The 9,815-nt window shown below is 39.4% G+C and overlaps 2 protein-coding genes across 3 annotated transcripts in view; one reads left to right on the forward strand and one right to left on the reverse strand.

The window, feature by feature from the left end:
- Positions 1-1,807, reverse strand: part of cep104 (centrosomal protein 104) — a 42,245-nt gene extending 40,438 nt beyond the window's left edge. For both annotated transcript variants that reach the window (XM_074681176.1, XM_074681175.1), the window contains exons 1-3: positions 1,711-1,807; positions 528-654; positions 206-379 (exon numbers count right to left, since the gene is read on the reverse strand). In XM_074681176.1, coding sequence (XP_074537277.1) covers positions 206-379; positions 528-640 — 287 coding nt within the window. In that variant the 5' untranslated portion in view covers positions 641-654; positions 1,711-1,807. The remainder of the gene's footprint in view (positions 1-205; positions 380-527; positions 655-1,710) is intronic.
- A 1,219-nt stretch (positions 1,808-3,026) lies between these two features.
- lrrc47 (leucine rich repeat containing 47) lies at positions 3,027-9,179 on the forward strand. Its single transcript, XM_074680644.1, has 7 exons — positions 3,027-3,641; positions 3,910-4,362; positions 4,466-4,582; positions 5,164-5,279; positions 6,337-6,439; positions 6,577-6,666; positions 8,667-9,179. Exons 1-7 carry the CDS (start codon positions 3,027-3,029, stop codon positions 8,886-8,888), a joined length of 1,716 nt encoding a protein of 571 aa, XP_074536745.1. The 3' UTR covers positions 8,889-9,179.
- The last annotated feature ends 636 nt before the right edge of the window (positions 9,180-9,815 follow it).

Below are 9,815 nucleotides of genomic sequence, written 5' to 3' on the forward strand. Positions count from 1 at the left end.
TATGTAAGCTCAAAATGGCAAATCCAAAAACAGTACAGCCACATATACACTGGGGAACAAACACAACTAAATGTAATGCATATAAATGGCAAAAGTTGAAGTTGGTGAATCCTGCAACTGTTCATGCTCCTAGTAACCAGCAGTTCTTTATAAAAAGAAGCAAAAGGATTGAAGTAGATAGGTCCCACCAAGTCTGAAGTCTTACCCTAGTCTGCGTAGCTGCCCAGGGAAACCTTGGGTGCTGGTTTCAGGAAGTGAGTCCCCGATGTGGAACTCCACTTTAGCTGGAATCAGGTACTGGTGAGCTAGCAGCTGCAACTTCCTCACCCTACTCCTCTCCCCCAGCTGTAGGGTGATGTGCTGTGGGTAGGAGCACAGCCTGTGGATTGCAAGATTCACACATGATGGAAAACACAGGATTTAACTTTTAGAATAAATCAATTTTAGGAGTTCTTACATAAAACTTCCCCTCAAAATAAAAACCACAAGCTTTAAATGTTTGATGGTAAACTGTGGTATTCATGTACCTGCTTGATCTCCAGCCATTGACTGTGGGTGCATGGACCATGAGCTCTTTTGCACTGAAGTTGTCCTCATGACTTGAAGAGTTGACCACAGTAAAACCTATCTTCCTGGGCATCCCTTAAACGTGCACTGAAAAAAAAAACAGATGAAAGAATGTTAGAATTTTGGTATTACACCCCAAAAGCGGGAAAAAGTTTGTGACAAAAACCAATGCTGAGTCATGACTGGTGCAACTAACAAATCATTTAATCATCTTAAATCCCCTGAATGTTATCCATAAAACTTTAATTAATATAAAGTCTGGAGATTTTAGAAGATTTAAGACGGACAACAAACTCATAAGATTAAACCAATTTACATTTTATTTTGGCAAAGTTCTTGTTTTGGTGTCTGTGGTCAAAAGTAGAAAATGCTGTTCTCTTTGAGAGAAATATTCATTATTCAGATGAGCATATTATTTGTTATAAAAAGGGAAATAGATTAATTAGGATCTGAATTGTTAAAAAAAATAGTGTCAGTACTTTTTTGTTATCTCTGAACTGTGACAAAAACTGAATATATTCATTATTCACATTATTCTTGCAGAAAAGTTGATAAACCTGAGTAAGATACAGCTTTTTAGATGAAAAAAAAAAGATAAGAAAAGAAACAGAATAATTTAACTTAAATATAGCACAAAATATTTATTTTTACAAAGCAAGTACGAACTGGTTGATTGGATGGTCATGTTAAATTGTATTGTTTTCATTCTTAAAGTGCACTGAACTAAGCCAGGTAGCGTTAACACCAGATGAGACAAATGAGAAAGACTTAAATATTCATTACAGAGTATAATATAAAACTTCTAATTTACAGAGTGACTTCTATGGTTGTTTGTATGGCAAATAACTCGTACTTTCCATAACTGCACGACCCCTTAAGCCAGGACAGAGAAATCTTTCTTGCTGTCATGAACATGTTGGGCGGGGGGCATTAGCGAGCTGTAAACTAATCAACCAGCCACATATGTGACTACTGAACGACTAGCTATATAGCTTCTTTCAGTAGCTGTATTAGAACTGGATTTTATGCGGCTAGAATAGAAAGCACGACCTGACAACTGTCAGTTATAATGTGCTTCCTTTAGTCTGTTTAAATTAAAGACTAAATACAAGTATCCTTAAGTGCGTTATAAATATATCTCACCGCTAACATCACCGTTGACAGTTCGCAGTCCCATTTCATCTCCATAACCACCACTGACAACAACCAGCGTGGTACACGCATGCGCAATAGATGTCTGTCGTCAGTCGCAATGGATTGTCGTCACAGTATTTTTCCAGGCATTTCAGTGGCAGCAGGAGTCACTTAATGAAGTTGAAAAATAAAACCTCTCATTGAATCATGTCTGTTGCCTACTTGTAAGGTCAATGGGTATACTCACAAGCGTTTAAAATTAATTTACTGATATTTTTGTACAGCAATTTCCTTATCCCTGATAACTGAACTGTTGGTTGGATTTGCTACAAAGCAAAATGTTGATGTCACTTTCAAAATAAAGGCATAGCTTGAGAGCTTGAGACGGACACTGAAACTTGATCGTGATGTTTATAAAACATTAGGAAATAACGTTAATGACTTGCAACACCAATACATTCCCAAATTTTTCTGCCCCTGATTTTAAAGGCACATTTGCCAAAAAAAAATACCTTTTGCTTCTTATTGCTCCTTTCCCCCTCAAAATATACCTATTCACATCAAGTTAAAATCATTTGGTATTTTGAAGAATGCTCTGTTATCTAGCTCAAAAAACGATGTTATTATTCCTGTCGATCCAACTGAAACATAAAAGCACAAGCTGAAACGCGCACATAAATACAATCAATCAATCAATCAATCAATCAATCAATTAATCAATCAATCAATTAAGAACTAACAAAAAAGATTTTTTTAAAAACTTCTTCTTTTTTTCAAACTTTATTGGTGGACCTTCCAGATATAATATCACAAACTTGATGTATACAGTTGTGAAAATTATTATGTGCCTTAATTATTGAAGAAAAACAGAACAAACAAACAAGCAAACATTAAACGCAAGGGGGACTGAGGGTCTTTGTGTAGAAATCAAACATATTACAGGCTGAAACAGTTTTAATTTCTTTCTCTGAGTAATTGATGGAATTTATATATTGTTTGAACTTTTTTATGTAAAAATACTGAAATGTGATCTTTTGCCTGAAAATTAATCAATGATTATGGATTTTGGTCACTAAATTAATAAGATTTATCAGGAATACACTGCTGTTTTCGTGTGTATCATTAACCTTGAGTCAAAAACAATACATTCTCTTATAGTAAGGCAATGTTTTACTATTTTATTGCCAGAATTTCATTACAGTAGAGAAATACCAAAGTGAATGTACAAAAAATGCAGGGCATAGATTGTATGAGCTGCAGTTGGAATCGGTCGACTTTAAACCTCGAAACATATTTTATTTTGAAATATTTAAACGGATGTGGTCATGCCATCTGTCCGCTCGGCTCCCTTGACAGTTGATGCTAGCAGCATGGATGACATGGGGAAATGGCCCGAAATAGAAAAGGCAGCGGCAGGAAAAAGACGTGAACTGGTCCTACAGGGTCCAACTGTTGACGAGCGAATTGCCTCTAACGGAGGACTCAGCCCCGCCATCTATTCCCTCTCTCTGCTGAATTACCTGGAAGTTAGCCAGTGCCCGAGTCTAACAGAGATCCACGAGGATATCCAACACCTGACCAACCTGACGAGTCTCATCCTCTGTAGGAACAAACTTGCGTCCGTTCCTAATGTTTTCGGAAAGCTCAAGTCCCTTAAGGTCCTGGACCTTTCGGTCAACAACCTCGGAGTTTTACCTGAAGGTATCTCTGAGCTAAAAGAGCTAAACACTCTCAATGTTAGCTGTAACAATCTGGAGTTCCTGCCAGAGGGACTTAGCCAGTGCTCTAAGCTCTCCACCGTCAACGTCTCGAAGAACCACATCACTGGATTCCCTTCTGATCTCTACTCTGAGCGACTGGACCTCCTCAGCACACTGGTGGCCTCTGACAACCACATTGAACATCTGAGTGGAGATATTCAGAAGCTAGCTGCGCTAAAGGTGGGTCAAGTCAACACATTTCATTTTATTAAGGCAAATGTCACTACTTTATTGTACACTTAACATTACTACTTGGCTACCAGTATTTGGCATAAGAAGATAAAGTAACTTCATATGGAGTTTGACACATAACTTCCAGTTCCATTTGGTTGTTGTTTTCCTCACACACCACTTTACACTTTGAAGGAAATTTCAGCTTTGTTTTACGTAGTTTTTCTAGAGCCAAATATAACTTGTGTGCCTACTTCCTCCTCATCTTCCATCCCAGGTGCTTGATCTCTCAAACAACAAGCTAAATGAGATCCCCTCTGAGCTGAGTGACTGTCCCAAGCTCAAGGAGATCAACTTCAAAGGCAACAAACTCAGCGACAAACGTCTGGAAAAGATGGTCAACGGCTGTCAGACCAAGTCCATCCTTGACTACCTGAGGACAAAAGGGAGAAAAGGAGAGGAAGGAGGGGACAACGACAAAGGCCGCAGCACAGACAAAGGGAAAAGGCAGCAGAGGAAGAAGAAGGAGAAGGTGGCAGATGAAGAGGATGAAGCAGAGGAACTGAGCAAGATGGTGGTGAGGGTCCTTCATTTTTCAGATGCTTCTGCAGCGCTTACAGTCAAAGTGAGCGCTGAGGTGAAAGATGTTCGACCATACTTGGTGTGCTGCGTGGTCAGAGGCATGATCCTGAAGCCTGGGAATTCTCTCAAACGCTTCCTGGTTGCTCAGGTAAAGAGAAACCTAACTATTGTTCTATAAAGATGATTTACTGTGAAAGTTTCTATGCTGTTGGTGAGGTCTCTAAACCAAGACTGTCATGTTTGCTTTTCAGACAAAGCTTCATGATGACTTGTGCGGCAGAAGGACTATTGCAACCATTGCAACTCATGATGCACAGGTCCTCAAAACTCCCCTGACATATGATGTCAAAGTACCCACCCAGCTAAAGGTATGATAACACAGAATGGCTAATTTTCAGATTTTAATCTTGTTTGTTACAATCATAACTCACTTACAGTAATAAAACACCAATTGATAATGAAATAGGGCTGAATTATTAATCAAATTTAAACCAACATCGCAATGTAATAGAGTGCAATTTGCAAATCGCAGAGTCTGCAATTAATAAAAATGAAATTTAAAAAAAGTTTACAAACCTTGAGTATATTTCATTTCATCACAACATGTAGGCCTAGCTTTTATACTATAGAATGATTTTATTAATTGTTTTAGAATATAATGCAAGAGATACCCCCCCCCCAAAAAACATAAATAAAATAAAAAATAAAATAAAATAAAATAAAAATAATAATAATGATAATTAAATTAAATTAATTAATAAATAAAATTTCATGCTAAATTGCAATTGCAATATTGGTAAAAAAAAATCGCAATTCGATGATTTTCCAAAATAGTTCAGCCCTATAATGAAACCACTTTATCGTGCTTTCCTCTGAGATATTCATGTGAATTCTCACTGGAAGTCTTGAGGGAAAGTCCCATTTTCACATAATGTATTCATGTTTACAGATTGCGTCCCTGGGCCGTAAGGAGATGACAGCTGTTGAGCTGATCAGACACCTCCAGCTGGAGGCTGATGAGCTGAGGAAACAGAAGAAAAGGCAGAATGTCACAGGACTCCACAAGTCAGTAAAATAAAACACTACTTGGTACATTTCAAGCTTTCCTAGCTGAAACTGGCATGATGATAACAACATCCTATGGTGGTCAATAAGTGGTCCCTAACTGGGAGAAATAATGGCTCACTAGAGCTATCAAAGGCAAACATGTTTACAGGGATAAATTACACCAAGGGCCAAAAGTTTAAAGACAAAGACATCACAGGGACATAATTGACAGTAATAGCTGTCTTTAATATGTTGAGGAGACCAGGTTGCCTACTCATCACAATGCTGGCTGCAGAAACACCAAAAATAGATTCAACATATAAGCAAGATCTACAGCAAATAAAAAAACATCTTTACAGCCTGGTTTGAACAACGGTTTTGGTCCAAATATCTGATTTCTCTCTTGGCACACACATTGGGGGTAGTGTTTTTTTTCATAGCTTGATATTTATAGTGTGTTAAACCTAGGGGTATTGCCCGTTTAAGGGCATGGCTGACTTGAGTGACAGGTGGGCACCCTGTCTGCAAAAGGCCTGCCTCCATACGTCATGGCAGCCCACCTGGAGTTTGTCAGAAGGCCCCTGAAGGATTCTCAGGCCAGGAGACAGAAAATCTTCTGCTCTGATGAGACCAAGATTGAACTTTTTGGTGTGAATACCAGACGTCATGCTTGAAGGAAACCAGGCCCTGCTCATCACCTTAACAATACCATCCCTACAATGAAGCATGGTGGTGGCAGCTTCATGCTGTGTGGATGAGCAACAGGAAAGATTAATGCAATAATGTACAGAGACATCCTGGATGTAAACCTGCTTCGTAGTACTTTTGACCTCAGACTGGGGCGACGGTTCTTCTTTCATCAGGACAGCAACCCTAAGACTGCAGCCAAGATATTAAAGTGTGAAGTGAAGCTGTAACATAACAAAATGTGGAAAAAGTGAAGCTCTGTGAACTCTTTCCAAATTTCCCGTAAGGCAGTCTGTGGTTTAACAACAGCTCAAATTTGACCTGTTTCCACTGTAGTCATCATATTTTTTTCCCTAACAGTCACTCACCTTATATATTTTATCAACAGATACCTCCAGATTCTGCAAGGAAAATCACTCTATCCGTGCCTGGTAGATGCAGAAGGACAGGTGATCTCTTTCCCACCTATTACAAACAGTGAGAAAACCAAGGTCAGTATTTAGCTTTGCATATTGGTTATCATACATTATGTCCTTCATTTATCAATAATGAATTTTTACATTATATAAACTATTTGTGTAAATAAACAGTAGCAGATGTAACGTGGTCTGTTTGCATTACCCAACAGATCAAGAAGACAACTAAAGAGTTGTTCCTGGAAGTAACAAGTGCGACCAGCCTGCAAACATGCAAAGATGTCATGGACGCCCTGATTGTGGTAAGCTGTGCCTGTTAGGTCTCTTTTCTGACAATGGACAAACACTTAAAGATGGGATAATATATTTTCCTCGTATTTTAAACAGAGATATTAAGTAATGATTCTTGATTTCCAAACTGAACATGTGCAAATTTTTATACTGCAATATATTGGCAAGTTGTAGAAATTCCTGAATCTGTCTGAAAACTGCCCAAAATAGTGTGTTTTAAAAATAGCACCAAGCCTTGGTGTGATTTGCTGTTGTGTGATTTGGTTCATGATGTGTTGGAGGGGTGGGCATCAAACACCAACTCTACCCATAGCTTTTCCCTCAACAGGCCTCTAGAGGGCTGGCCAATCAGAGGCAAAAGGGACGATGGAGCAGGGAGCCTTAAGCTCATGGTGCGTTCGAGGCAACCCGTAACTCATATATTTCCCACCTGTTACTCGTAAAAATGCCCTGGAACGGCAGTTGAACTCATAACTTATATGGCAAGCCCTTTTAACATTTAATAGCTAGTCTGGATATGTAATACAGATATCCGCAATTCAATTCTTCCTAGTCAAATTGAACATTTCAGATATCCACAATGACATTATTCCTATCCACAATTGTAATTTCAGATATCCACAACTTAAATCCTCATAGGACAAATCACGCCCCTTTCCCCAAAACAAGACCTTACACCCCCTGAATTTTCAAAAAAAGAGATATGGTATTTTTTCTGATATCCTAGAACGAGATTTGATGCCTCTGGAAATAGGTCATTGCCATTTGGCCGCAAGATTTTGACCTTCGTGACGACACGAGGATCCTTTCTTTTTATTGGAGTAATCTGATAAAGCAGCTCCTCCTCTGTGATGTCAGTTAGTCACACAACCGCCACCGAGGGATACACCCACTAAGAGCTGAGTATAAATACAGCTCCCTACTCGCTCTGGCTGACTTGACTGAGTTCTGGATGCAGGGACTCTGCTCTGCTGAGCAGCTCGGCTTTACATGGTGAATTAGCAGTTAAAACACTGTAGTTTTAGCAGACGTGGTAATACTTGTGAGACTGTGATATTTGCATGCTTGTTCTGACATGCACTGTGAACCTGGACCACAATAATGCTGCGGTAATAACATAGTGAGGAACTGACGGTAGAGGCGATCTTTAGACTACACTTTCAGCATGATGGATAAAACAGACAGAGAAAAGTGAAGGAGCAGGATGGAGCCCTGTTATAGAAATAGTTTATTGGTGAAGTCTGCCTATATTTCCACATATAATCTATACATGTTACAGTACCGCTTTGACTCACCACACTGAAGCGTCCTGAGATGATCTGTGTCCAGGTGGATTTTCTTCCTCCTGAGCTGCAGAACCGTCCGGGTCTGACTCAGGGTCCAATACAAAAGGACGCATCCTACACTCTGCCATTTTATTAGAGCTATCAATGCCTTATGGTGAAGTTTTGGCAAACAGCAAACTCGCTCAGTCTGCTCCATTCAATGTGTCGATTTTGTAAATACTGCCATGCTGCAAAAACCGCCCCCTGGCTCTACCCCCTCCGCCCCTCTGATAGAACTGACCAATCAGAGCACAAAAGGCTGTGACGTTGCGAGGTTACTGGAGGTCATTCTCCAAACGGAGCGTTTCAACAAGATCTTCAGAATGGCCTAAACTGAGGTAATTGAGAACGCTATTGTGGGGAAATGAAGGAACTAAATGACTTGTACTGAGGGCAGAAATGCTTTACAGGCATCCCAGTCTGGCATAGTGAAAAGGAGAAACAAGCATGATATGTCCCCTTTAAATGACTCTTCAGATGTCATAACAGACTAGTATCATAAATATTTATTCTGCAGAGATACACATAAACAAAACAGTGAAAGTCTAAAAGATCAAGTATCATTTTTTCCATTTGATTTAGTCATGGTGTCTGCGCTGAATTTGGTTTTTAAAATAGTTTTCATTTTAAGAATGCTACAGCAAATCACATTCAAGCATTTCAGGTGCATTTCCTGTGTCTTCCAGAAAATGGCAGAGCTGAACAAGTTCACTGCAGAACATAAGGAAGAGGCGGGGTCAGATGGGGAAGGAGACGGCCCACAGGACTCTGTGGCCGGCTGCGAGAACTCCAGTGAACTCATCGTCCAGCAGGTTCGAACAGTTGACCAGGAGGGGAACCTGAAGGTGGTCTACCCGTCAAAGACGGACCTCTCCAAAGACCTCAGCAACGTGACTGTAATCTGGTAGTCACTCAGTGGATACACTATTATTTTACACTTACCCACATGCTACATGAAGTAACCAGTAAGACTTGTGTTTTATTACATGCAATTAAGTCACACCGCTGTGATTCAGGGAACACACGCATTCTGATATGACAGCATTTTTGTGGTTATAACACCAAGCAGAAGTGAAATTTTTATTTACAAAAAGTGAGTAAGTGTCGTATGAATGTTGACATTTACAACTCATCATGTAACACTTACAATTAAATGTTGCCTCTTTACGTCCTTCATACACTTATTTTTGTCTTAATAAAAAAAGTGACACCCTTTGACTACAGGGAAACATTTTCTTGTTTAATTTGCTTCAACTTGAATTGACAGTCACTTGTCTTGTACTGAAGATTTCATGACTTTCCAAGCAGCAGTTTTCAATTCACTTGTCTAAAGCAGACATGTCCCAAGTCAGGCCTGGGTTGTCTGTCAAATTAACCAAAGTACATCTAGTATTTTCTCACGAAAAACACATATAGATATGCTGTTTGTATAAAGCTGAAGCTCTGTAAAGCTAAAAAGCAGAAATTGGTGCAGGAAAATTGTTCAAAATGCACAAACAATCCAGATCCTGATCCTGCCGTTAAGAAACCACAACATACTCTCCCTATATCCCCCCAAATGGAGAACATGTTTCTTGGTCAGAAATAGAGTTTGCTGATGTTTACGCAGCACGTAACACTGCAGAAAACTGACCACTGATCATCTGGGAGGAAGAGACACCTGAGGCACAGGTGAGCTTTAGTTTCATCAGTCTGTGATGATGAAACAAGTAAACAACTGTTTTTTTTTATCACCAAGATGATGAGTTAACAAATAGAGAATTCATTTACTTGATGAACACAATACCAGAGTTATCTGGTTTTAAGTACAGGAAGAGATGGAGAGAGGGATCGAT

Source organism: Halichoeres trimaculatus, unplaced genomic scaffold, assembly GCF_033239565.1.
Source record: "Halichoeres trimaculatus isolate MK-OKI-2021-1 unplaced genomic scaffold, fHalTri1.1 fHalTri1_scaffold_11, whole genome shotgun sequence".
Taxonomy (NCBI): Eukaryota; Metazoa; Chordata; class Actinopteri; order Labriformes; family Labridae; genus Halichoeres; species Halichoeres trimaculatus.